Raw genomic sequence first — 27,835 nt, forward strand, 5'->3', positions numbered from 1 at the left:
TTACCTAAAACATTGTTTTTAATAACACAAAACTGGTTCACTCATGAAGACATGGGTACCAGGTTAACAAGTATCAAATGTAACCTGTACGTTTCTCCTAAAATAGTGCCTTGAGCATGAGGGCTTGTCTGCCGTATCCTGGGAAACTGACCCAAGGGGGACTTAACATCTCAAGGGTGGATTCTTTGTCCTGGGTCAGAGTCGGTTCAGGGTCACATGCTCTTGAGGTCTCTGAAGACGACATGGGCTGCATTGCGTCCCGCGGCTCCCATGACGCCTCCTCCTGGAAGGGAGTCTCCTGTGAACCTAAGCGGTGCTCACGACCGTCCCCAGGGAGCAGGTGGGGCCAGAGCTCGTGGGGAAGCCAGCAAGGAAGCAGAGCATGGGCACCTGCAGGGCGGTGCTGGGGACGTGAGCATCAGAACTGGGACGACTATTAAGACAGATTCTGGGCTCGCCTCCAGGCTTCCTGCTCAGAGCTCTGGGCAGGGGGCCCAGTGCACAGTCCAAGCACCTGCCCCCTCAGTCTGGAAAGCCAACGCACTGGATGGAGACCCTCTGGGCGTGAAACTAAAGCGTCAGACTAAAGGTTCAAGGGGCAAGGGGTGGAAGCTCAGACCTCTCTGGGGCATGTCCACAGGGGATGGCAGCCCTGGCAAGGTCAGCGAGGCTTGGAATGGACGCAGGCAAGAATTTTTAAATTAAGAAACGTAATGTTACCAATTCTCACAGGTCTGACATCTGGAGGGGGAATTCAGGGACACGGGTCTTTCACAACCAAAGTTGGCATTTGGAGAGCCGCCCCTGGGGCAAATTTTTAAACCTCGTTTGGAGGAGGTGGGAGCTACCCCGAGGGTGTGGCCAGCTGGCAGAGTCCCCTCCTCCCACCTGTTTCCTGTGCACTGAGAATCCCCAATATGGGGGATGGCCTGTTCTCATGGGAGTTCCTTGCTCCCCTCCATCTCTCCCTGCCCCCCTTCTCCCCCGTCAGCAAGCTTCTGCCGTCCAGCCAGCCCCCACAGCCCGCACAGGGAAGAGGGCCCACGTCACTCACCAGGGTGGGCACCGCTGCCACAGAGATACAGGCCCTGGAGAGGACAGCGGTAGCTGGAGTGCAGGGGCACGGGGCGGGCAAAGTAGAGCTGGTCCAGGGTCATGGCACAGTGGAATATGTTCTGCGGGAGGCAGGGCCACAGTCGTTGACATAGGAGTGTTATGGTCTTTCCGGCCTTTGCAGGTTTCTTCCCCTCCCCTTCTCCAAGGAAGGTTCTTTTCCTTCCAGCATGTTTTCTTGGAAAGGGGAGGGGAGAGAGAGGACAGTTGCATGTCCTTGGGCTGGGGATGGAGTTTTCCAGAGGCATTTTTCAGGAGGAAAGAAAGGTGATGAGCACCTTCAGAGTGTGAGAGGGAAAGAAGAGGGAGATGTTAAGTGTTTGCCGAGGACTACAAATCCTCCTCAGTCTGTTTGAAAAATGGAGGATTTGACCTATTTTGGCAGCCGGCTCATGTTTCCTTGGCCAAGACACCCACCTGAGCCTGGGTCCCAGGGGTCCAAGCCCCAGCAGAGTCACAGTGGATGGCAGACAGGGACAGGGTACTCAGGCTTGGTCCTGCTCCCCTGGCTGGGGTCCGAGCAGCTGGGAAGGTGTGGGGGCAGGGGGAGCAAGGGGAAGGGGAAGGTCAAACTTGCAGGGCGGGTCTGGACAAGAAGATCACACCTGCTGGACGTCCCTCCAGCTAACCACGTCAGCATGTCCCAAGCTGGGCTCCTCCTCCCCTACCCCCCAAGTCTGCTCTCTTCCACCTTCCCCACCTCGGTGGGCGACCTCACCTTCCCCGCCTGGGCCTCCAGGTGGACCCTTCACGTCACCTCCACCCTGACCACATTACACTGAGACTTCTCAGTTCAGCCTGCCCTATGCCTCCCATAACCATCCACTCTGTTCCCTTCCCACCGTCTGGCCTCCTGCACTCTAGATCTGGACCAGCGCTGTCCAATAAAAACATAACATGAGCCACATATGCAATTTTTATTTTCTAGGAGCCACATTAAAGTTTAAAAAGAAAATGGTGAAATGAATGTCAATAATATATTTTATTTGACCTAACAGAGCCAAAACATTATCACTTCAACATGTGACCAATACAAATATTATTAATGAGATGTGTTCCATTTTTTTTGTCCTAAGCCTTTGCAGGCTGGTGGGTGTTTTATGTGTACAGCCCGCCTCAGTTTGGCCTCACCCACTGAAACCACCAAGAGCCACGTGAAGCTGGTGGCTGCAGTATGGACCTGGCCTCCTAACTGGTCCCTTTGCCTCCAGTCTCAACAAGGCTTTGATAAATCAGAGAGGAAAGTCCAAGGACCTGCTACCTTAAGAGGGGAGCTCCCTCTGAAGAAAGCCAGATGGGAGAGGTGGCCATGGATGTCCAGACAGGGGACATCCTGGTGACTTTCTCAGCAGGCACTGCCTCTCCTGTCTGATCTTACTCCTCCCCACTCCCTAGGTCTGACCACTTCTCTGTCCCCTCTCCACCGTGGTCTCTGCACTGTCCTCCCTTCTCAATACGGGCTGGGTGTGGAGAGACAAGATAAAACCAAGTGGGCAGGCCAGGGAGTGGGGGTGCAGGGAGAAGAATGTGATGAGGGATGCCTTATACTCACCCCTCCAGGAAGCCCAAAAATTCTCTCCAGATCAGGCGGTGTGAGGATGTCCCTGCCCACCACGGAGCCCTTGAAGCCAGGGGCGTAGGCCTCGATGCAGTCAAACACTGATTGCAGAACAGCAGAGAAACGAGATGGTGTGAGCAGGAAGAAGAGGAGACGCCATGATTGTACAACTTGGCAAATGTATGAAAATTCATTAAACTACACACTTAAAATGGGTCTATTTTTATCATATGCAAATTATATCTCAATAAGCAAAAAATACATAAACAGTCCATGGGCAAGTAAATAATTCATTACAAAGGCCTCTGGGTCCACCCCACTTTCCCACCTGCTTATCCCAGCCCTAAACACAAAGTTACTTGTCTCCCGTGTATATGCAAAGCTTTCTTCACCTCCTTGCTCTGCTCAAGCTGTTTCTTCACTTGGAATGCCCATTGCTGCCTGGCCAACTCCCATTCTTCCTTTAAAACCCAGCTCAAATGTCTCTTCCTTATCTCTCTGGCACATACCTTCCTTCTTTGACTCACAGAGTAAGTTGTATTGTAAGACTGGTTTCTCTATTCATCCCCCCAAATCCTGACTGGACTGTGAGTAACGTTAAGGACAGGAATCGTGTCTTTCAGGCTTTCTTAGCCCAGTGCCGGACCCCAGCAGGCACTCCTTGTGTTGACTTGGGTTCCCTTGGGTTCTTCTCTCCCTTTGGGGGCAGGACCTGGCATTGTTAATCCTGAATGAGCAGATAGGAGGAGAGGGGTCCAGTGGGGCTGCACGGCCACCGGTCACTCTGGAGTCAGGACGGTCTGGCCCTCTTTACCTTTGTCTGCATAAGCGTTTCTCTCCTGCTCATCCCACACCTTGCCTCCAGCCAGCGTGTAGGGAGTGTACTGTGTGAAGAGCGAGACAACATGGCAGCCGGGGGGAGCCAGGGTAGGGTCCAGCGAGGAAGGGATGCAGAGCTCAATCATAGGCCTGCCACATGGGGGAGGAGAGAGGGTCAGGGGCAAGGAACAGCAGTGGCCCTGAAGGAAGGGCTGGGAGCTTCTCTGAGGTGCCAGGGACATAACGAAGGAAGGCCCGGGGTAACCTGGTGCCAAGGTCGCTGTCTCTTCGAGGCTGTGGTGGTTGCTTGCCTGCACGGGCTCCGTGTCCCCCAGGACAGTCCAGAATGCTCCAGAGGATCTCCCAGTCCCTCACCAGCCTCCCCACCCCCCGCCCCAGGGCCTCTGGTCCCCTTTAGCCTCCTTCCCCAATGGGTGCCTGTCCCCACCTTCCTCCACTACAGCCTGGGCTCTGCCAGGCCTCTCAGGTCTCCGGGGCCCAGCGGGCAGCACAAACAAAGGAGGGAAGGGGCCAGGCCTAGGGCAGCAGGTGCTCAGGTAGCCGGACTTCATCCCCGGTCACCTTTCCCTGAGCAGGCTGGGGAAATCAGAGCTTCCGGGGCTGTGGCCAGCAGACAGAACCCTGAGCGGTTTCCCACCCCCTCCCCTGCTAACAATGCCCCGTCTCCTTGGGGCACGTTTTCCCTCTAATCTCCACATCTGGCCACCTTCAGGCCACGTGAAATGGCCTTTTCCCTGCATCCCTCATTTACAATGTGTCTTCTGAACCTGGATGTCCAGTAGGCAGCTCCAGAGTAACCTGTCCAAACCCGAATGCCTAAAGCCTGCTCCTCCCCAGCCAGACACACCAGATCCCCCTTCTTCGTAAAGACAAACACCATCGTTTAGCGGCTCCTCTTTCTTGCTCACACCTGACTTTTGTCCAACAGCAGATGCTGCCAGCTTCACCTTCAAATACCCAGTATCTGGCTACTTCTTTTGCTGTTGTTGTTTTTAAAAATTTTTTTAATGTTTTATTAATTTTTGAGAGAGAGACAGAGCATGAGTGGGGGAGGGGCAGAGAAAGAGGGAGACACAGAATCTGAACCAGGCTCCAGGCTCTGAGCTGTCAGCACAGAGCCCGACGCGGGGCTCAAACCCACGAACCATGAGATCATGACCTGAGCCGAAATTGGACACTTAACTGACTGAGCCACCCAGGTACCCCTATCTGGCTACTTCTTGTCACTTCCACCACCCCTACCCTGGTCTGGGCCACAGTCCTCTGTCTCTTGGATTCTGCAATAGTAACCAATTGCAACAGATGCCTTTTTTTCTCCAAACAGTGGCCAGAGGGGTCTTTCCAAAATGTAAGTCAGGCTCTGCACAAACTTTCCTGGAGTAAAAGCCAGGAGTAGCTTCCAGGGCCCAGCAGGATACAGCAGCCGTAGCTCTGGGACCACCCCCCCACTCCTCCCTTCACTCCCAGGTTCTCTTCCTCTGGCCTCTCTGGTCACATCCCTGTGTCTGCAACACACCACTCCATTCCTGCCCCAGGGCCTTTGCACCTGACTTGCCCTCTACCTGGGTGTTTTCCCTCAGATATTGATAAGATTTTTATTCTCAATTTTTTGGGTCTCTGGTGCCACGCTATCAGAGATGCCTTTCTTTCCTGACCTTCTTATAAAGGCTAGCAAATCCTCCCTTCTTCTGACCTATTTTTCTCCATATTATCAGTGCATGTTTGTTGATTGTCTTGTCTTCCACAACAGAAGGTCAGTGACCTGAGGGCAGAGGCCATGTTGACTCTGCTTGCTGCTCTGTGCCCAGGTTCCTGGACTAAGCCTGTTACAGAGTAGGGGCTCCAAAATATTTATGAATGAATAAATGGGCATTGCCTTTTACCCTTCTCTCAGGGCACTTGTCCTCTTTACCTCATGCCATAAATATTTATGTGCCTGCCTTACGATAAGCTCTGTGTCCGTTTCATGCCCCTGCCTGACCTCCAATTCCCCCAACCTGTACTCAATAGAGTCCCGCCCAGAAAAGGTTTTCAACAGGCTTTGGTGGAAGTTGACAGTATGGAGAGATACTTGCTCTTGTAAGGTCCCTGCCTGTTCCCAGAAGGATGGAGAGACAGCTGGGATGGGAGGTAGGAAATGCTTTTTAGAAGTTTTCTATGAAAGCATCTTATCAGAGACAAGAGAATATGGAGCAGGGGAATCGGGTGAGTGTGTGCCCATTGATGGGGCTGCCAAATCAGAGAAACCCCTTCTCTTCCAGAAAGCATTTTCTGCAATTCTTCTCCAAGGCCAGTGCTGTTTTCTCTGCAGTCCTTTGCTCTCCTGCTAATACGTGACACTTGGCTGAACCATGTCCTACTCTTTACTCCTTACCTGCCCTGGCCCACAGGCTTCTTGTCTAGATGTACTTCCTATCCTTGGACTTAAGTATGGGTTTAGGCAGATTCTGAGACACTGTGAATGTTTAACACCAGGAGGAAGAGGCAATCCTTGCCATGTCTAGACAGACCCCTCACGCACCCCTCACCTGGCCCATGCGTGTAAGATTGTAACAGGGGACACCAAAGCCCAGCGGCCACCCACCTGTGGGAAGGCAGGCCATCCATGGCATCTTCAAAGGCCCGGTGGAGAAGGAGGGTGTCTTCACAGTTCAGGTGGATGGAGCACTGGTGATGGGGGAGTGGCTGGCCCCCGGGAGCATTGGGGGCCGCCAGGAAGTCAGGCAGCCTGTCGACAGCCACTGATGGACCAAAGAGGAGGATGAGGGCCCAAAGGCCCATGTCCTCAGACCCCAGGATCCTCCTTTTCTACCCTTCACCCTGCTCACCCAAGTGATGGACTGGAAAGAAAAAGTATGAAAGAGTGTTTCACCTTCAAACTAGGGGGCAGGCTGGAGGGCAGAGAATAGAGGTGATGATGTAGGCCAGTTCTTCCCAGACTTGGAAATTTCTCACTCAGGTAATGTCAGAAGAGACAGCTCTGCAGTCTGGTGTGCCTCTTACCATTGATCTTGGTAACAGGTGACTGGGTGTCTAGTCGGGAGATCCTGTCCACGAACTCCTCAGGAAGCCATTCCTGGAAGAAGGTTCCATGAAAACGCCTGGGGATGGCTGAGGCCCCAAGGGGCTGCCTTCTTCCTTTGCTCAGGATGGTCCCTCAACCTCTACTGCCAGAAATCCTCTCCATCCTTCAGAGCTCAGCCAAAGCACCTCCTCTGTGAAGTCAGCCTGGATCCCCTCCAGCTTAACACTAACCACTTCTTCCTTTGAGCTCTGCCAGAGCAATGTATATGGCCCACACCAGCTCCTGCTTTGGATATGGCCAGTGGGCTACAGGCCCCTTTTCTCCTCTGGTCTCCAAGCTCTTGTAAATCTTGGTTATTTCAGAATTGTCTTGACAAGATGCTTTTGAACAGATGTTTGTTGAATTTTCTTAGTGGAATTACTCAGAAAAAGTGGTATCTTGTCCCCCCCCCCCCAGGTAGTCCCAAGAATGGTTGGGACCTCCATACTCATATACATATTATCATATCTTCTGGTGACAGGGAAGGTGTGATCAATTGCAAAAATTTCCCCCAATCCTCACCCCTCCCTAGGTACACACACCTCTGTAACATCCTCCTACTGTGATTCTGCGCTTGTGACAAGTTCATGTAAGAAAGTAGGATGCAAACAGAAGCCTGAAAAGCACCTGCATGAATGAGTTTGCTCACTTTTGTCCTCTGCCAGGCCCTGAGAACATGCCTGGACTTACATTGGAGGATGAAGGACACATGGAGCAGAGCTAGTCAATCTGGTCATTCCAGCAGAAATCGTCCTGGATTAGCCCCAGCCAGCCAACCTGGGCACATGAGCGAAGCCAGCCAAGATGAACAGGACCCACTAGTTGACCCACAGCTGATGGAAGGTGCATGAGCAAGCCCAGATCGGCTGAACTCAGCCAAGTTCAACTGAATTCTCCAGTTCTGTGTGCTAAATCAGTATTCTTAATATATGCCCACAAGCTGAGCATCCATATGGCCATAGATAATTGACACAGATGCTGGAATTAGCATTGGCTAGAGGGGGAATCAGGGTAGTAGGGTAACTCTGGATTAAAAGTCAGACCCGGGTTCTAGCTCCGGCTCTGCCAATCGCCAGCTGCATGGCCTAGGTCATCTCATTCCTTCGGACCTTCCTTCCCACCCGTGAGGCTTCTTCCCTGTTTGCTACCTGCCTGTTGGGTAAGGAAGAGATGGCTTCCCCCAGTGCAGATACCTGGCACTTACATCTCCCATCCTCATGCAGTCCTGGCTCCCTTGACCAACACCCCCCATGTTGGCGGACAGCTTGCCTCCACCCTCAGGCCTTACCTGTGGTGTCAGCTTCAGGAAGGTGACCTGTGGAGATGCGTTGGACAGCACCACCTTACTCCTCACCTCCGAGCCGTCTTGCAGCACCGCTCCTTGGACGCGCCCTTCGCTGCTCACCTGCACTTTGGCCACTGCCTAGAGCCCACCAGAGTGAGGCCCCAGAAACCCCCCAGGAAGAAAAATACAGTTGGATCTTGGAGGATTTCCATTGTCTGTGCTGCTCTGGGGCACTGCCAGCTTCCGCAGCCTGAAGCCACCCTGCTGGGCTCTGCAGCAAAGTGATGAAGACTTAGCCCACTCACTCTAATGGAAAGGCTCAGCCCAAACGGGGTTAGGGGCCAGAGAATTCAAAGGGGGTGGTCCGAAGAACGGGGGCCTGGTTGACAGTTGCCCAGCCATTAACAGGCTACATAAATTCAGCCCCTTGATTCCAAGCCCCACGTTGTGCCTCAGTTAAAGGAGGACCTTCTGAATTTGACATTTGGTTCTATACTGAGATCCTTGCAAATAATCAGGGTAAGGGGTAGGGGGACATTCACCTTTTCAGTGAAGACACTTGCTCCATGTGCAGTGGCTGAGCTGGTGATGGCATCAGAGAGGGCACCCATGCCACCCTGGACATAGCCCCAGGCCCCTTGCATCCCCTCCAGGCCCCCCATCACGTGATGTAGCAGCACATACCTGAGGACAGACCACTGGGATTTAATCCCAGAGCTTAGGTGCAAATAGACCTTTCTTTCTGGTGTCATTAGCCTCTCCCTCCCCCTGTACTGCCTTTCCCAACAACCTTTGAATGGGCACTGCCTGCATGCCATCAGGTGCCATCAACCCTGCCTCCCAAAGAACTTTCCAGTTCTTGCTCCCTGAGGCCTTTTCCCTGATCCAGGCCTCTCCTCTCATCCCTAAACTGCTGCACTGATGTTCTTCTAGTTGGACCACTTTCTCCCACCCTTTCTTTCCTGCAGGCTTGGAGCCCAATCTCAAAACCTAGCTGAGTCCTGTCACTTCTCTCCTTTGATGCCTTCACTGGCTTGGTGTTGCTCTCAGGGTCATTGCCAGTCTCTGAAAATGACCTCCGGGGCTCCAGCCTCCTCTCTCACCATGCTCCCTGTTGCGGTCCGCACTCCTGCCAAAGCAAACCCCCGCATCATCTGTGCTCAGCCCCCAGTGTCTGCACATGCTGTTCTGGCAGCTTCAAGGCCCCTTCCTCCCTCGTGTTTGTTTACCTAATTCCTCCTGTCCTGAGAGTCTCAGATTAAACATGCCTTCCTCCTGGAGACCTTCTCTGACCCTGGACAACATTGTTTCCCTGCTTTACCCCCATCCTAACCCTCACAGAACTCCGGTATCATCATCTGCTCTGTGTCTACCTCTCCTATTAGGATTTCAGCTCCATTCACTACCTGGCCCCAGGTCCTGGCACAGGAAAGTGCTCCATCAATATTGACTGAAAGAATTAATGAAGAAACAAATTACTTAAAGGCACACTTCATAAACTGGGCAGTAGCTAGGCCTCCTGGAGACCTACAGAGAAAAGGACAGAAGGCACCAGCTGGAACATCCAAATTGGCTGGTGGATCACAGAGTTGGCCAAAGTATGGCAACCGCTGCCAACCCCCTTCTTCCATGGCCCTGGGGAATTCAGAGCTGGCTTAATGTGTGTTGAAAAACCACTTCCAAGGGTGGTTCTCATCTTTTGAGAGAAAAGCCACGTTGATGCAGCTTCTAGCTGCATCTTGTGATACACCAGAAATGGCCCAACACTTGGCAGTATCCTCTATCCCAAGACACATACACACACACACACACACACACACACATACAAACGCACACACACACACCCCACACACCCTCCGTTCCTGCTCCTACAAGTGGCCATTAACTCATCCCATAGGTACAGACTTCTCTGTGTCTGCCTGCCCCCTCTTGGATCAGGCTGTCAACACAGCCCCCACCTATAGTGTTCCACCCTCACCAAGGTGTGTGTGTGTGAGTGTGTGTGTGTGTGTGTGTGTGTGTGAGTGTCTTGGAACCCACGGAAAGGAACTTTGTGTGTGTGGGGGAGGGCTAATGGGACTTTGTGGGAGGAGAAGAGATAAAAAGAGAGACAGAGAAGGAGTGAAAGGGAGAGAGAGACAAAAGAAGGAGGAAGTGGGGGAGGAGGAGGAGAGTGGGAAGTTGTTCATGTTGAGATATACCAGTGGGAGAGAGGTTTTTCTCGCTGAAACAGTAAGGAGTAGTGGCTAAGAAGGAGGATTTTGGAGGGTCAGACAATGTGGGCTGGAAATCAGTTCTGCAACCACTAGCTGTGTGACTTCAGGCAAGACCTGCCCCTTCTCTGAGCCACGGCTCTCAGATGTTGCTCTGAGGGTTAGATGGGAGCTTGGCTTCGTGCCCGGCTCACCCAGAGAGCTCGGTGAGCGGTAATAGCAGCTGTTAGCACTTGTGGGGGATTCACTCTGCTCTCGCTGCACCCCTCACCACCACACCCCACACTCACCCACTCCCCGGAGTGTGGGGACTTGTCATGGCTCCAATCACAGCATCCGTTGCCAGAGTGGCTTTTAGAGGCTCGGACTCAAACCACTGATCCAGCACCTAGGACAGCAAAATGTCAGGGAGAAGGGCATAGGGACCTGGGGAGGACAGTCCCCCTCAATGTGGGGTCTAGCCTGAGGCTGGGAAGCCCCTCACCTTTGTAATTGGAGCTGTGAGGACCTGGTAATACTGGGGCAGCTGGGCTCCCAGCACACGACCTAAAAGAGAAGACCCATAACGCATAGGCTGAGATAGGCAAGAAAGAGTCAGTCCAATCCGTGATATCTCTGCTCCTACCTCTTTATCTGTAAAATGGGAGTAATATTTCATATCCCAGGAGCTACTGTGAGGACTGAGTGACATATGTAAAGCATTTGCAAGTTCATAGGCACTTAATACATTTTAGCTGTTAGAATTATTTTTGGGAAAATGTTAACTTGTACCTTATTCCCTTACTTTGAACTCTGTAAGGCCCATACCCTGGGAGGCAGCCAGCTTGGCCAGGCCATTGCTCTCAGGCTGATTCACACTACGCCGGAGGCTCACGGGGCAGAAGGGCTCTGAGGACACGGATCGTGATCTTTAGCTGTTGTAGCCCCAGTGCCTAGCTTAGTGTCTGGCACACAGCACTTGCTTAATACATTTCGTCGCATGAAGCTTCTTGGACTGGTCATCCTAGAGGCAGTGTCTACTTCTGGCATTTGTGATAGATTCTATTGGCTCTGATCGGTCCTTCACTCCTCCCCGAATCCACACACTTTGTCCATGCAACTCTGCAGCGTCTCCCGCTGGAAATCTTTCCAGTTTCACTCCTCCTTTCCTTGGGGTCACCCTTCAAAGTGAACTATTTGCATATAAGCCTTTTCTCAGGCTCTGTTTCTAGGGCGGGCTGGGCAAAAACCTTCTCCCCAGAGTACCCGGACAGCCCCTATTAATTGGTGGCAGGTGGCAGGCTGAAGAAGGTTCAGGCTTTGGTCCAATCATCGGGAAAATGGGCTCGAGTCCCCAAAGGTCACTCATCATACCCAGATGCCTGCACTTTGGACTTACCTGCCTGCAGCAGGGGTTTGAGGGTGGAGAGCGACTTGAGCCTTTGCAGCAGGGAACCCCTCTGGAAGGCCTCCGCGTCCACCGGCGCTGCATCCAGCAGAGGGTCTATGGCTAATGCCAACCGATTCATGAATGCCTCATATTTGGGGAAGGCCTGGAACAGAGAGCCCTGAGTCAAGGCCCCATTGCTTAGAATCCATCCCACAAGGACATTGCCCCACTGCTCTGCCCTCCATGCCGCCCCCATGTGGCCTGCTGCTCCTAGCCAGGCCTCCGTGACTCCTCAGGCAAATTACTCCCAGTTCTGGGTCTGTGAGCTGATGTCAGCGCTAGGGGAGGTCGGAGAAATCCTGAGCAGTACATGAGCCAGTAGGGTGGTGGCAGGGACAAGGAGTTATGCTGGCCAAGACCAGTTGTCTGCCACAGAAAACTGGCAAGTATCCTAGGATGTGGTTTCTGTGATAAACCGTGAAACCACTTTAAAGTTTCTCTTCTCAGTCCTGTCTTCCCGTGTATTACTGGTAAAAGAAAGATCCCTTCCCCTGTATTCCAGCATGATGACTATTGTTTCCTGGCCTGCAAATCCCCTCCATCTTCTTGTCCTATCCAGAAACAGAAGCCTACTCCCCATCGCCCCACAAGCCCCCCCGAGCCGAGTCCATTTCTCTCTTTCTCTTTTTTTTCAGAATCCATTTCAACAGAGTGGTTAGGACACCCACCCTTCCTTCACTGTGTGGGTGACAGGAGCTGGGATGGAGGCCTCTGCCACCAGGGCCCTGTCTCAATCCTCAGCCCTCACCTTTTAATTTTTTGGTTCATCTATACTCATGAATATATCCATGGAATTTTTTTTTCAACGTTTTTTATTTATTTTTGGGACAGAGAGAGACAGAGCATGAACGGGGGAGGGGCAGAGAGACAGGGAGACACAGAATCGGAAACAGGCTCCAGGCTCCGAGCCATCAGCCCAGAGCCTGACGCGGGGCTCGAACTCACGGACCGCGAGATGGTGACCTGGCTGAAGTCGGACGCTTAACCGACTGCGCCACCCAGGCGCCCCTATATCCATGGAATTTTAATAAGGTTACAGAAGGAAAAGTTCTGTGTGGAAGTACATTTGAGAAGTCTTGATAAAAATGACCTTAGCAGCCTTCTCTACAGTAGGCCTTTAATGTGACAACATGAAAAGATAAAACCGGAATTCGGTTTCCTTACTTTCCACCCCAGGATGTGGCCTCTGCCTCCTGTTCCTGTGGTCACTAGCATGCAAGGCCTCAGCCACTGTCCTATAGGCCTGGGGACGTGGCCTTGTCCTGAATCCTCTCTGGTGCATCTGAGATGGTCAGGGTTTAGAGGAGAGGGTGGAGGCAGGCGTCCCCAACCCGCTGCACAAAAGAGAAGCACTTTGAAAAAGCAAGCTCCCCAGGTGATTCTGCTCATCGGCCAGGCTTAGAAACCACTGGCTGAAGAGAGATTCTGTGTGTCTGCAGTTCTCTTGGTTTTACTCAACAATAGAGTACAAAAAGCAACACACATGGATTGTATTAACCTAGGTTCTCCTTACTGTCCTCACTGAGACATGAGTTAATACTATGCCTCAGCTTGTGTCTAGGCTTGGTACAAAAATATGTCCATTTAAAGAATCTATATCTGCAACACCAGTCACACCAGGCCCATAAGATTATTCAATGACTCAAGGGGCACCTGGGTGGCTTAGTCAGTTAAGCATCTGACCTCAGCTCAGGTCATGATCTCACCGTTTGTGAGTTCGAGCCCTGCATTGGGATCTGTGTTCACAGCTCAGAGCCTGGAGCCTGCTTTGGATTCTGTCTCTCCCTCTCTCTCTGCCCCTCCCCTCCTCTCTCTCTCAACAATAAATAAACATTAAAAAAAAAAGATTATTCAATGACTCATATACATGAAGGTACCCAACAAATTCCTTATAATGCAATCCCAAGGGAAAGCTATGCATTCTCCATCAGACCTATGTCCCTCCTTCCAGCAGACCGGCATGCCATCCTGGACAATTTCTTGCCTTGGGCTGCCTGGGGATTAATGCCAGATCGAATGAATATTACAAATCTCTTGTCCTAAATTCCTGATCCAATTCATTCTATCCATAATTGTCTCTGATCCTCCCTTCATTCCTCTTTTTTGGCTTTCATGGACTTTAATATTGATAACCACCTGAAGTTCTAGTAAGCAGGAAAGATGGAAAGCACCGTAGTAGAAGTACATACCGGTGGATTCCCTTTTGAAATTCAGCCAGCAGAGACCACCTGAACAGTGGCCTCATAGGTTTGAGGGTCTCCAGTGTCCACCGGCCTTAATCACTGTCTTCCATTCCCTTCTCTCTGAAGTGCTCGGATCAGAGGCTACCACAGACCGGAGCCCTCCTAGGGCAGGTGGGGTGGCCTGTCCCAGCCCTCGTGGCCTTTGGACGACATGCTCTAGGATGACTCCGATGAGGCCCAATTCCTTTCAGGAGCCACCTCCAGGCTGGCAAGGGAGGAGGAGACCCGTTGCCAGTCCCTTTCCCTACCTGCGCATCTCTCCGCGAGAACTGGGCAATCTGCTTCTGGTTTTCCGCCATGTCTGTGCCCAGAAGAAGGGACCTGGGGACCTTGTTCCCTGTGCCCTCTTCCAGCATTGGGGTGAAGGAGTAGGGGTTCCGAAGATGAAGCCTCAGCCCGTGTTTCTGCAGAACACACATAGCAAAGCAACATTTTAAGGGATCTGTGGCCTCTGCCCTTGACCCTTCTCTGATTGGGTTCGCAACAATTTAGGTCTCTGCAAACAGTTCCCCGAGGCATGTGGCACTGGTTCTTACATTTTCTAATGTAAGTGCATAAAAAGCGTGCTTGCCCAGGCACTCTTTGGCAGGCCACGCCATACCACAACATGTCATACCACACCATGCCACGCTACATCACACAATCCCACACCACACTATACCACACCACACCAAGCTACCCTGTGCCAAGGACTGTACTAAGGTTTACAATGATCACCTCACAACAACTCTAAGTACATTGTCCTCACTTTACGAATACAACAACAGAGGCACAGGGCAGTGACATAACTTGTCCAAGGTCACCTTGGGAGGTGGATCTGGGTTTCAAAACCACATCTCTGTGACTCCAAAGCTCTGACTCTCAGCACTAGTCTATAACTGCCCCCACTTCAGAAATAAATAATTAAAATTTAGAAAGACACAATAAAGCAATGGTTATGTGAAAATCCATACTTACGAGGTAGATAAATTATTCACATCAAAAAATTTTATTTACTTTGCAGACTCATTTACTCCAGGGTCACTTTAAATGGAAGTTCCCTTGATGCATTTAAAATATGATTTGACTGAACAAATATTTGACTGGCAAACAGAACTTTCCAAGAGCACATCTACTTCTTCAATGGAGGTACAGATAAAACACAAGGGGCCTGAGCTGGCCCCACAAATAAGACTTACTATTCCAACTAAAGACTTCTTTTTTTCTGAAACCACTTTATTGAGGTATGAGTGACATACCAAAAGCTGTACGTATTTAATGTGTTTAACCTGATGAATTCGGCACCTAGAGACTTCTTCCCAGATCCTTGGCCAGCTCCCTCTCCTCTCTGACTGCTCTGTTCACATGTCACCTGAGCAGCAAGGCGTCCCTTACCAGCCCAGCACTTTCTGCCCCCTCGTCTTGCTTTATTTGTCTTTGAAGCACTTACTGCCCCCTGGCTAACTGCATACTTAGTTACTCAGTCTCCCCCAAGTGTAATGTCAGCTCTATGAGCTCAAGGGCATAGTTTCTTTTCTCAGTGCTATATCCTTAGCACCTAGATATAGTGCAATCAATACGTATTCTGTTGACTGAATAAATTGAATGCCATGTTGCAGACCAGGTACATGTCCAGAGACAGAAACAAGATCTGAGTAGAAGTTCTGGAAAACACAAGGAAACCAAAAAAGCCCTCTCCAACAATTACAGCTGACATTTCCCTAAGCCAGAGATATTCCAGATGGTGGGATCGCCATGGGGAGAGCATTCTGTGGAGGGGAGTCCAAAGGTTTGGTAGGGGTTTGGGTTGGAAGACCTCCAGAGTCCTTTCTAACACCAACATGGGGAAATGTGTTTGATCCAAGCTGGAGAAAATTTCAGGTTGGTTTCTCTCAGGTTAGTCTTTCTCACCCAGGAAGCATCCTTAGTTTCTCCTTTTCCTTTCCCCTCATCCCAACAGTCACCAAGTCTCACTGGCCGAGTCTCCAGACATTGTCTACTTCTCTCCATCTCCACTGCCCCTCAGCCCAAGCCACCATCTTGTGAACTACCACAGCCACCGCCTCACCCATCTCCTTGAGACCACAGCCGCTTCTACCACATTCCACACCACCCAGCAGGTGGACTGACCTTTCATGAAGTCATAAACTCCATCCCTCCACTTCTTCTGCCCATGGCACTCAGAATAAAATGCAGTCCCTCCTTCACAGCCTACAAGGCCCTATGTCAACTGATCCGGACCCCCTCTCCCACACCCTCAGCTGCCCCTCTGCCATCACGGTCTACTTTCTTCTGCCTTGGGCCTGTCCACCTCTACTTCCCTCTGACTGGAACATTCTCTGCTCAGGTGACCACAAGGCTGGTGACTTCTTAGCATCCACATGTCAGTTCAAATGTCACCTCCTCAGGGAAGTTTTCCTGGTTGCCAGTCCAGGCTGGACTTCTGGTCCTTCACTACCATATTGTCTTGTTTTCCTTTCTTTAGGCAACACCTACCTCTACTTGAAGTTCCCTTCCTAAGGCAGAAGCCTTGCTGCCCCCATTCACCACAGTGTCCCCAAGGGCTTCTCCCAGTACGGGACACAGGGAAGGGGCTCAGAAACGTTTACTGAATGAATGAATCAATAACCCACCCCAGATAAGGGACCCAAGAGTTATTTCAAGTAGAACTAATTGAATATGATTTTTTTTTTTTGTCTGACTCAGGACTTTCTCATCAGTTGAACCTTTGCCATTCTTGATGGCTTTAATTATGTGCTGTCAGAATCAGAAGAGGGATGTTGAATCACCATTAGATTGGTTCAGATCGTGCAGTTCTCTTATAAAAACAAAGCCCTTCTTCTGATTTCCCCACAAGTGTTCTCAGCATGCATAGCACCCCGGGTGGAAATCGCTAGGAAGGGACAAGGTGTATATGAGGGACCAGAGGTAAGGGAGATCTAAAGGGTGTGGTTCCCGGGCCCCAGCATAGTCCTGCAGAATCAGCCCTCAAATCAAGGTCCCCCAGGGTCCCATCAGTTTCCCACATTGTTCTGACAGACCTGAAAGTTTGAGAGCCTTGCATCAGGTTTCCAGGGAGCAAAGTGGGAGCACACTGATCTGGTTGAGACCCGGAAGAACAGAGAGAGAGGGGAGGGAGGACAAGGGGTTGCCACTTGAATGAGGTCAAGGCTGGCCCAGGAAGAGCAGCCCCTGGCTGACGCGGGAGAAAAGACCCCCAGGGCAGAACTCAGCCCTCCCAGCCTGGATTCCACTGCTTAATGTGGGGTGGCTATCAAAGCAAACCAGGATAGTGGATAGACCCGGGAGGTGATCCAATCTGATGTTCTTGTTGACAGCTGGGGAAACTAAGATCCAGAACGCAGGCCCCATTGAGGCCCCGAGTGGGTGGGGTAAACCATCCTCTGGCTCAAGGATGGAAGAGACGCAGTGGCACGAAAGGCTAGCCTCACACTTTAGGTGAGGGCTTAGTTTAACCGGGGACAGGCCTGTAGTGGCCAGGTCTGATAGGCAGTGGCCGGCCCGGGTCCCCGGGTCGGCTGCCTTTTCTGCGGCCTCAGTTTTCTCAGCTGCTACATGGGAGTTATAGTGCTAGCTGACAATTATTGAGCACTAACCATGCCCCAGGCACTGCACTAATGATGAGCGAACCTATTAAAACCACCACAATAGCCTCACCATGTAGGTACTATCACCATCCCCACCTTACAGATGAGAAAGACGGGGCGCTGGGAGGCAGCTGATAAAACCATCAAGCAGGGATTCAAAACTGTTAGGTCCCAGGGTGTGTGAGCTCAGCCCTGTCTTCTGCCCAGACCCCACCTGGAGAGCTCCTGCCTGTGACCTTGTCCTTTGCAAACTGTAACGTGCAGGATCGCTATCAGGATGCCTGTGGCGGCACATTGGACCTCAAGAACAGGGAGAAGGAGGCAGGTAGACCTGATGCAAATTCTGTCATTTCCCAGTGTGTGAACTTAACCTCCCAGCACCTCGGTTCCCTCGTCATAAAACGGGAACACTAAAACAATTCTTGTCTCACAGGTGCAGCCCAATTGATAGAGCATTAGAGCTTGTAGCCCAGGTTGTGACACTGGTAATTAAACTGTTCTTTATTGTTGTCTGGAAAGAGGACATTCCTAGAACGACTTCAGTTGCCCTGTTGTAGACGCCTTCCAGGTTGCCAGTGTCCTGGTCAATAAGGTGCTCCAGGCTCCGTCCGGGATTAATTCTGTGCATCACGAAGCAGGACTGTTCTGTCCCATGATTTGGGCACCACGTTCCTATTAATGCAGCCTAAGGTTAGGGGTCAAGTCATACACTCAATTCACTTGGGAGTTTCTAGTTAAAGGAACCCTATGACAGAAAACATTTTCAAATGAGTAACTTCTATAAAGAGAACACTCGTGGAAATTTCCATTCTGTCATCCTGAGTTTTCAGAAGTTACATTTTTCAAAAGAAGGGTCTACCCACAGCCCCCATCCGCAGCCACATCTGCCACTATGTATAATGCGTGCATTTGCACGTTGCCTTCAGCACTAATCTGGTGTGGACTGCGGACCAGAGACCCTTTCCCAGGCCTTGGCTAGATTTCATCCGGTCCTGCCTGGTTGGCCGTGATTTCTCTCTCTAAGTAGGCAACAGTGGTTGAAGATCTTATTATAAATTTCAAACTTTCAATTTAGAGCAAAGTTGATGCTAAAGTGCTCACAGCTTCTTGTATGGATGATACACGGAATCCTTTTCCCTGAGTAGTGGTGACCCAGGCACAAGCAGGGAGAAGCTAAGTGGGCTCCAGAAATGCGGGGACCGAGTTTACAAAAGAGGCAGTGATCTGCAAGGACAGGGGCAGAGCTGGGTCAGCCTGTGGCCCAAGGTTAAGCTGACTAAGAGGAGTCATCTAGGGGCCAGTCAGCGTTCTCAGGACCCCTCAAAGCAGCCCAGGAGCCAGAGGAACTGAAAATCCCTGGGGTCCAACTTCCTGCTCAAGAGACTGAGAATAGTAACAGGATCTAAAGATTAATGAGGGAAGAAATCGGGCTCTTGTCAGAGGCCCAGGGGTTCAGGCAGGTACCCAGCGAGGGCCAGGTGACATGCCAGGAGGTGATGGGGCCGGGCAGAGCTGGAACCCCAGTCCCGTGCAAGGCACCAGCCAGTGTTGCATGCAGAAACATGGGCCTGGTGTTCACAAGGCTTGTTCTTCAAAAGATGTCCAAGTTTTATGTGAAATTTCCCATTTTTAAGGCACTGGGTAGGCTAGACAAAACCCATCTGCGGGAATGCACCAAGGAGAGCATGTGGGTAGACAAACCCTTGGATAGAAGAGAGACCCTAGGTGCAGGGAACCACGTGGGTGCAAAATAGGGAGGCTTCACCCCAGGTGGGGAAGCTGGAACCGGCCCTCCCCCACCATCAGGCCATGGGTAGAACTGGGGGGGGGGGCGGGGGGGGGCAGTTCTACCTTCAGCTCCAGGTCGATGTAAATCTGTGGCCTCAGCAGGCTGAGGAGGTAGGATGCTCGGGAGAACTTAAACCCTGAAATGGAATCCGATAAAGACAGTCACCGGTGGTCACCACTGGTCGCCCTCTGCCACCCCCACACCACCTCTCAGGGCTCACCTGGGATGATCTCCTCAGTGACAGCTGCACCTCCAATCACTGGGCGTCTCTCAAAGACTGCCGTGTTCACCCCCAGTCTCTGCAGGTACGCCGCCTGGGGGGTACACAGGGTCTTCCCTTCATCACTGGGGCCTACCTGCCAGCTCAGGGTCCTCGCTACAGGGCCAGCGTGCTACCCCTAGGCTCATGCTGTTCCCGCTTCTGGGGATGCCATTCCCCTTGCTTCCTCCGTAAATTCGCACTTTCCCAGATGTCTTGCAAGATGCAACACGACTGGTCCTGCCCCTCCATGTCCCAGCTGAAGGTGACCTTCCCTCCCGCATGGCCTGGGTAGCTCTGGGAAGTCACACTGCACCCTGCCCAAGCCCGCTCAGGGTGCCCATCTCCTCTAGGTGAGGGCAAGCCTCATGCCTCCTCAGAAGCACAGAGGCAGCGCGTGAGCTTGCCCAGTGAGCACCAAGCTAGACCGCCAAACTCTACTTCCTCTTTTTGCTGGAGCAGCCTCAGCACCTAATCCATCTGGCCTGTTTCCTCCAGTGCAAACACGGGCCTGATGATGGTAACACCCCCTTGGCCTGCTTCACGCACTGATCCCTGACACACAGCACGTGCCCAAGAGAGGAAGCTACAGTTACAGCACAGCTTTATTTGGGGGGCGAGGGGACAAATATTGCAGGGATTTTATTAATTTTTCCTAGCACTTAGTGGGAAATCAATAAGTATCTGTTAAACTGAACTGGACCTGAGTCTACAGACCTGCACTGCTGGTCCTCCCACTACCATCCCTGCCAAGATAACGACAGAAACGGTGTAACTCAGAAAGCTTGTTTTTAAAAGTTTACTTGGCAATGACTCTGTGCCAGACCCTGTGAGTGCATCACCCCATTTAATCCACCTCACAACCCTAGGGGCGGGCGCTATGATTCTCCCCATTTCACAGATGAGGAAACTGAGCCCAAAGGAGGTAGCTTGCCTCAGGCTCACAGAGTAGAGGTGTTGGGAATTGAACCCAGATGGTCTGGACTCAGGATCTATACTCCTGACACATCTCAGTGTGGAAGAAAAAAAGCCACTCTGGCATTGGGAAGCCGCCTGGCCCTTGGCCGTAAACCATACTCTCCCATCACACTTGAGCAGCCTCACAGAATGACAACCTCAGACTGAGACCATGATAAATGGGACAGAACAAGCCCATCTCACAATTTTGTCTGAGTACAAACATAAAACAAGGGCTCTGGGTCACCCACAAGATACCCAACACCGCCCCCTCTCTTGGCCAAAATTAGTGGTTGCTGCTTCCTTACCAGTTATCCTCTCCTCCTACTGGTCCCTCTCCCCATAGATAAGATTTATCGAGATGCTAGTCGCAGGGGCATTCCTGCTCTGACAGTATCCAGTGTAGAGCAAACCCCTCTTTTGCCCCCCAGATCATCCAACCAGAGTTCATATCCTAGAATAGGCTCTTCTTAACCCCCTCCTCCTGAGCTGCCTCCCGCCCCCACCCCCACCCTGAAGCCAGTCACCACCCAACTCCCTGAATGGCAGGGCTGCGTCTGGGTGGGTCTTCGGCTAGAGGGCACTGACACCAACCTCCCTTGGGCTAGGAACCTCCAATAACAAAGAGTCCCCATCTGTGAGGCTTTGTGTGGCTGGTCCTTAAGGCACGTCACTTGCTGGCTTTATGGCAACTCTGAGACTGGGCATTTTTATTCTTTTACGGTGGTTGAGATAGCCTAAATGACTTGCCTTGACCTTCACAGATAGAAAGTGGCAGAGCTGGGGGATGCGCCTGTGTTCATATTAACATAAAATCAATGTTTTAAATTACTGATCAGTTGAGTTACATAGCACTCCCTGTAAAACGTTCAAGTAAAACTAATATGTCAGGGAAAAGGATGAAGATTTCACGCAAGTCTCACGGCCCCCTCTCCCCAGCATTGCGAAGTCCTCCTGTATGGATATTCTAGAGCAGCCTCTGCTTCAGGAGGATGTACCGTGCTTGTCTTGTGAACACCTCTAGCACACACTTTAGCTTTCTAGGGTACAGGGACCAGAGTTTGAGAAGCACAGCCTCAGGATAGCCCTGACCTGGCTCAGCTTTGGACCTAGAAGCCAGTGGTGTTGGGGCAGGGCCCTGCCTCCTCTGCTAGCCTGGCTTCCTCGCTGTCTCCAGGGTATACCTGGGGCTGTGTGGCTGCTGGGTACTTCAGGGTGACACATGGCAGAGACCCAGCTGTGCAGCACAGGGACTATATACACAAGGACCGCCCCCTCATCTGTAGTCAGAGGGCCCCACCCACCAGGCCTCAGCTCCCCAGGCTCTGACATGTCTCCCAGCCTATGTCAGTTACATATGCTCCCACCTCTTCATCATCTTGTTTCTGAAAGCTCCCTGACTCTCCCAAAGTCATGGGGGAAATGCACATATGTTATGGAGAGGATAGGAAAGAGAGCCTCTGATACTCTCCTTAACTACCAAAGAAATCCATTTGACAGCCACCGATCAGTGCCCTGGAGAGGAGGCTAGCCGGCCTCCCCATGTCTCCCGTGGCCCACACCCTGCCTGCTTCCTCACATTCCGGCGACAACCTCATGTCCAGGGGTCATGAAGTGGGGCAGAGGGGGAGGTACTCACAGCCACCAGCCCATTGTGTCCTGCAATGAGACAAGGGAAAGAGGAGGAGAGCAGCAGTGGTCAGCAAGCAGACAGACATATACCTGAGGAACGTGGTCACCCATCCCTGTCCCCATGCTCGTGAAGATCCTGGGGACGTAGCAGAGAGTTGGATGTTGCAACAGCATCTAGCTTGATGCCATAAAACACCTGGTCTGTGGGGAGTCAGAAAACCCTGGTTCTTGTCCTGGCTCGAAAAATGTCCCGTCACCCTGGCCTGGCCAGTGGCTCCACACTGGAGTGAGGGGTGAGGAGAAATCCACAGTCATCAGACAAAAGCTATCTCACGAAGCCTCGCATTGCTGGGCTTCCCAGCACCTGGGGATGAGCAAGGGACTGGTGAGGGAGAGTCACGGTTTCCGTGGCAGGGACAGAAGGGGAGCGTGGCTGGTATGCTGCTAGGCAGACAAGCCCTCCTTGTCTGGTGTGGAATCACCGGCCGTCCAGGTGCGTGCTGGGCATGTGGATGGCTGCTGTCCAACGTGGCTTGTTCTCCCCAAGCATGGTTCACTGTAGTGCCCCGGAAGGCTTTAGTCACATGACTTTGTCTTTGTCAACCACCAACATTCCTGGGGTAAGATGGGAACAGTTCAAAATGAAGTAACTGAACATAGCTTACGGAGTGCCAGCTGATTGGGTGAACTTTGCTATTTTACATGTTTAAGTTTCTTTCCAAAGATCTTAGGAGGGCTGCCCCTGGGTTAGGAGCCCTAAACTTGACTTGGGATCCCATGTTGCACACCAGGCCCCCCTGGTAGCAAGTGCTTCTCCTGTTTCGAGAAGCTTCAGGACCACCTGAGAACCTCTCCCCAGAGTCAGCTCAGCAGGGCGAAGGCGGGGCCCTGGGATGGATTTCTCACAAGCCCCCAGGTCATTCTGATGTGGCCATCAGAGCCAAGCACAGCCGGTGGGGTGGGAGGGCCTCTTCTTCCCTCACTTTCAGGATAACGTGGAGCTGCTGATGAAGAATCCCTTGTCGGGCAGAGAACAGGCCCTGGTTGTTTTCAAGTAGTGGGGACAGGCCTTGTCTGGAACACTTGGCACACATTCCTCCTTGGTGACAGAAGGTCACTCTGAGTCTTCAGGGATGTCAGTAGAAGACTATGTTCTCTGAGCACCAACCTGAACCCGGCGTTCACTCAAATAAAATGTTCAGCCATTAATTTGACAAACATCCATAAATAGGAGGCAGCAATGACCCACATGATGGATTTCTTCATGGCTGAGCTGATTTTGTTTTACATTTTCCACACAGAGACTCCCAGAATTTGAGAAGTCATTGAGCCAACTTCTCTTCCATTAAAGGAACCTCTAAAACAGAGCTTTTCAACTCCCTTTGACCATGAGCCACAGGAGGAAGTACTTTTTACACTGTGACTTGGTACATAACCCACCTAGAAATGTATTTAACAGACAAAAGCTTCATGAACAATATCAACTCATCCACGTGATAAGCATGTGAAGATCCATTTGATTATATTTCATTTGGAAAGACCAGTTAACATACTGTTTTTATATATTTTGAAAAGTTTCTTATTAAGGTTTAAAAAATATGCTGGATGGGATTCATGAATGGGTTGCAACCTGCAGTTTGAAAAGTCCTGCTTTCTAATATATACATCAAATTGAAGGCAGACTGTCCTGGGCTCAACCTGGTTTCTGCTATTTACAGAACATGGCCCTCGGAGAGTCACTCTGACCTGCCATGAGCTTTGGGCTTCTTGCAGTGTTGGAGGGAGAAAAACCAATAATATATGTAAAGCACCTGACCTTGGGCAGGCCCACAATAAATGGTAGCTATTTGTCTCTTGAGTAGTGCTGATCATAAATCTCAGAAACTGAATAAAAGCTTCCAGCCAACTCGGTCCAGTTCAGTCATCACATGTTAGCCCATAGGTGCACAAACAGACCTCAAATGACAAAGGTCAAGATCCCATCAGCCCAGGACCCTCTTTCCTCCACTAGTCCATCCCCAGTCCTGCCTGGGCCCTCCTGTGGCTTCTGGTGACCTCTCCTTCCCCTGTGAGGGGGTCTTAAGCTACAGGCTCTGATAACCTCCAGCCTGACTCCAGGGATCCATAGATAGCCAGGCACGTGGGGCTTGTGAGGGAAGCTGCTCTGGACTCAGACTTTCAAATGTGGCCTGCAGCCGCCCGCGTCAGGCCCACTCCAAATTCTGGTCAGATGTGCTGACTTTCATTGAATCCTAATCACCAGGGGCAAGGCCAGGAACTGCATTTTAACAAGCTCCTTGGGTCACTCTTAGCCATATTTAGTCAAGTGACTAATCAGGGTCATCTTCAAGGTGGCTCCCAGGTAGTGGTGTGACCTCAGGGAGCAGAGATAACCCTTCTCTCGGAAGATGGCCACTCTGTTCCTTACTTGGTCCCCAAAAGCCCTTAAATGGGGCTTCCCTTTATGCGTAGCAATTAAACAATGTCAAGCAAAAACTCACACCTGAGACTCACACACATGTGGGCAATTCACTCTGGCATCTGGTGACCTGGAGTCAACTGTCCCTGCCAGAAGGCAGGAGGGGTGTGCCGTCACCAAGGGCAGAAAGGGAGTGGGGGGGGGGGGGCGCAGTGCCATTTACTGCACCCAGTTAGGTCTACAGCTGGCTTCCCCCAGCCAGGAGGTTTGTGACAGTTGTCAAACACAGCCATTGCTACAATTTAAATTATATAAACTTATGGTGAAATAAATTATAAACAAAGGTAATACATACGCAAAACTTGTCAACTTCCCTACATCATATTACTATGTGTCACAATTACCTATGCTCTTGTGGTTTTTTACCTCTGAGCAGCCATCAGCAGGCTGCGCTGTGTCACAGTGGGCTGCTGCGACTCTTTTCCAAATTCACATGCAACCGCGTCACCGTGGTAATTTGAAGAAGGCCATGGTGGGAGTATTTGCACCATGAAAGTCAGTGAACATTACATATCGTGGCTCCATGTATTGCTTTGTTGATGGTTAGAGTTATGAAAGCAATGGAGAAAACACTAACAATGCAGATGAAACCCAACCATGTGCTGTGTCCCTGGCTGTTCCATTGTGAAAAAGCACAAAGAATTAAGAAAGTATTCTCCCAGAACGGGAAAAACATGATCTGTTTGAGCGAAGTCTCTCCCGTCATGGAACAAGTGAAGTTCAGATGTACCTTTGTTGCTTTGCTTCGCTTCTACTCTTTGAAGTCAATCAAAAGGTCAAACATTCCCTTGGGCACTAGCCTTATTTGTCAGTAGGAACCAGAAGGTTGCTAAGTGTAGCAAAAATCCCAGAAATTTGGGGAGAGCCAGTTGGCCACCTGGAATTTAGAGTATTGCGGATCTTATTTGTAAAATCGTGTGCTATGCTTCTTTCATTTCAATATTTATACTAAACTTACGTATATATATTTGCACACATTTTTCCCTGGAGAGGCGACCGTTAAAAACATTAACTGGCCATGACTGCTCTTAGAACATACAAAAATGAAGAGATGTCAGAACAGGATGCAGCTTTAAAACTGTGTAACGAACATCTTCTTTCAATCCTGCCATTGTCTGTCTAAGCCCAGTGGGAGAGAATGCCAGAAGAGGCCCCCAGGGAGTGTGAATGGAAGGATCTGAGCAAAGGTAACCTTCTCCCAGCCCCACGCCCTCACGCCCTCACAGTCACGTGTCAGAATCACTCTGTAGCCTGGGGGTCAGCGAAGTGCAGCAGATGTGCAAGAAAGACAGCAGGGGCTGTTAGCCTCTGCAGACATGCGACTCATTTCTATTTTTCCCTAACCCTCCTTTATAGAACCTTCCAGTTTCCTTGGGGGATACATGGTCTTACTGGTGAAGTGGTGGCGACCAGAAGTCAGGGCACTTGGTATGACTGGATTTCATGGGTCTGTTATCCCAAGGCTCTTTCTTTCCAATCCTTGTGTACCATACGCTTTCTAAGAATGTGGTGCCAAGGGGCTAATTTTGCAGGAGATACATGGAAACCCCTGCGCTCACCTATTCTTCTCTGGTCATTCTAGAAGGGAACACCAAAGCCCAGAGAGGGCAAGAATATGCCCCAGACCACACAGCAAGTTGATGGCAGAGCCAGCCCCACAACCTTGGTGCCTGCTCGAAGACTAAGTGGGCTTTCCACCCCCGCCCTGCCCCCCGACTCTGTTCTGGCCCAAACCCTGGTCATCCTGTGGACGGAGGAGAGGGAGGGGTGGGGCTTGGGAGTGCACCCCCCCAACTCCATTCCCCCACCCCCCGGGCTCTGAGCAGGGCCGCCTTCCTGCCCCTCAGCTCCAGCACATCCTGGTTACCTGCTCCTATCACCACGGCATCGTACTCAGGCTTTAGGCGTCCTCTGGCTTCCCAATGAGCTCCTCTCCAAGCAGGGCAAGAAGAGGCACCTATGACCCGGCTGAGTCCTCGGCCACTTGCAGCCATTTCTGCCCAGTACTAGGCCAGGAATTTGCTTACAATCAGCTTTCTGTGCTGCCTGGGCAGGGGGAGGGGCAGGGAGAGAACAGGAAGAGAGGAGGAGCTGCAGTCCAGCTGCCGTACTTGGCTCTGGGCCAGGACTACTTGGAGGACATGCAGCCTGCAGAGTCCATGCAGGGCAGAGTCTCGGGAGGTCACCCGTTCACCGGGCAGAAGTTGTGCCACCTCCAAAACGTAGAGCAGGCACTGTGCGGTTAACTCTAGGGCTCCCATGTGCGGGGGGCTGTGCCGACCACAGTCCCCAGCCTCTCACGGAAACCCTAGAACCCCCATTTTATGGACCAGGGACACTGAGGCTCAGAGAAGGGACCGGGGAGGTCATGCAGGCAGAGAGTGTGCTGGCAGGGTCCCCTCCCCAGCACTGTCCTGCTTCTCATTAAGGGGTTTAATGTCTGGGATTTGCTGGGGAACAAGTCCAGAGGACGTGCTGTGAGACTGCTCTAGGGCCACAGCCTTCCGCCTGCAGGATGGTGAGGGGCTCGACACCCACCGCAGGCCCAGGCAACCCCACAGGGTCTCCGTGACCAGAGCCTCAGTACAATGAGGGCCACATCTGTCGCTGGGGTCCCCCCGAGAGCTGCGTGTTCTCTCCCAGACACTTGAGCACCCTGCGCTCAACAGGCCGCCTCAGAAGCTTGTAAGGGATGGGGGTTCACCTTTTTCTTTTGAAGGCCTGGTCATCTGTCTTCTGTCTTTTGGCACCTTTCCCATTTCCCCAAATCCTCAAGGATTAAAGATCACATCTGCAAAGATCTTCAGCTAACACCCTTCCTTGCTACCCTCTGGCCTGGCTTGTATCAGGTGCTCCTTTGTTCTCTGCCCATTGGCTAGCAGGCCACCTCTCTACGGTAGGAAAAAAGCACTGTAGGAGTTGAGTGTCTGTACTGCTATGACATCTGTCAGTATTCTAGAAACCCACTATTAGAAATGCATCTTAAGGGGCGCCTGGGTGGCTCAGTCGGTTAAGCGTCCGACTTCGGCTCAGGTCAGGATCTCGCGGTCCATGAGTTCGAGCCCCGCGTCGGGCTCTGGGCTGGTGGCTCAGAGCCTGGAGCCTGCTTCCGATTCTGTGTCTCCCTCTCTCTCTGCCCCTCCCCCATTCATGCTCTGTCTCTCTCTGTCTCAAAAATAAATAAAGGTTAAAAAAATTAAAAAAAAAAATAAAGAAATGCATCTTAAAATTGGGAGAATTTGAGGAGAAGGTGCATCTGAGTGGGAGAGCTTTCTGTGGAACCTTCTACTTGTGACTGAGACACCCTGACACTCCAGGTTTACACCATGTGTGAATCTCTGCTGAAATCTGACGCAGGATGTCCACCCCATTACATTACATTACATT

General features: G+C 51.4%; 1 protein-coding gene across 6 annotated transcripts; it reads right to left on the reverse strand.

The window, feature by feature from the left end:
* Positions 1–27,820, reverse strand: PYROXD2 (pyridine nucleotide-disulphide oxidoreductase domain 2). Of its 6 annotated transcripts, none has more exons than XM_049645553.1 (16): positions 26,316–27,820; positions 21,977–21,996; positions 19,342–19,435; positions 19,184–19,257; positions 13,994–14,149; positions 11,452–11,605; positions 10,558–10,619; positions 10,364–10,461; positions 8,403–8,544; positions 7,864–7,998; positions 6,515–6,587; positions 6,096–6,252; positions 3,486–3,640; positions 2,666–2,772; positions 1,055–1,175; positions 1–283 (listed from the first exon to the last, which is right to left on the reverse strand). In XM_049645553.1, exons 1-16 carry the CDS (start codon positions 26,440–26,442, stop codon positions 213–215), a joined length of 1,746 nt encoding a protein of 581 aa, XP_049501510.1. In that variant the 5' UTR covers positions 26,443–27,820; the 3' UTR covers positions 1–212. The 6 variants fall into 6 exon arrangements, 3 of the variants coding, with proteins under 3 accessions (XP_049501510.1, XP_049501511.1, XP_049501512.1); XR_007460769.1 differs by lacking the exon at positions 1–283 and adding an exon at positions 1,531–1,637 and having other exon boundaries at positions 1,083–1,391; XR_007460770.1 differs by lacking the exon at positions 1–283 and adding an exon at positions 1,531–1,637 and having other exon boundaries at positions 1,093–1,175.
* Positions 27,821–27,835: the final 15 nt, after the last annotated feature.

The sequence above is a fragment of the Panthera uncia genome, chromosome D2, assembly GCF_023721935.1.
Source record: "Panthera uncia isolate 11264 chromosome D2, Puncia_PCG_1.0, whole genome shotgun sequence".
In the NCBI taxonomy this organism is placed as follows: domain Eukaryota; kingdom Metazoa; phylum Chordata; class Mammalia; order Carnivora; family Felidae; genus Panthera; species Panthera uncia.

Excerpts from the sequence above, each read along its gene's own strand:
- PYROXD2 (XM_049645553.1), bottom strand. The coding sequence starts at position 26,442 with ATGGCTGCAAGTGGCCGAGGACTCAGCCGGGTCATAGGTGCCTCTTCT. Across the intron at positions 19,258-19,341 it reads CACTGAGGAGATCATCCCAG|GGTTTAAGTTCTCCCGAGCA; the intron begins GTGAGCCCTGAG and ends ATTCCATTTCAG. Across the intron at positions 3,641-6,095 it reads GATGGCCTGCCTTCCCACAG|GCCTATGATTGAGCTCTGCA; the intron begins GTGGGTGGCCGC and ends CCCATGTGGCAG.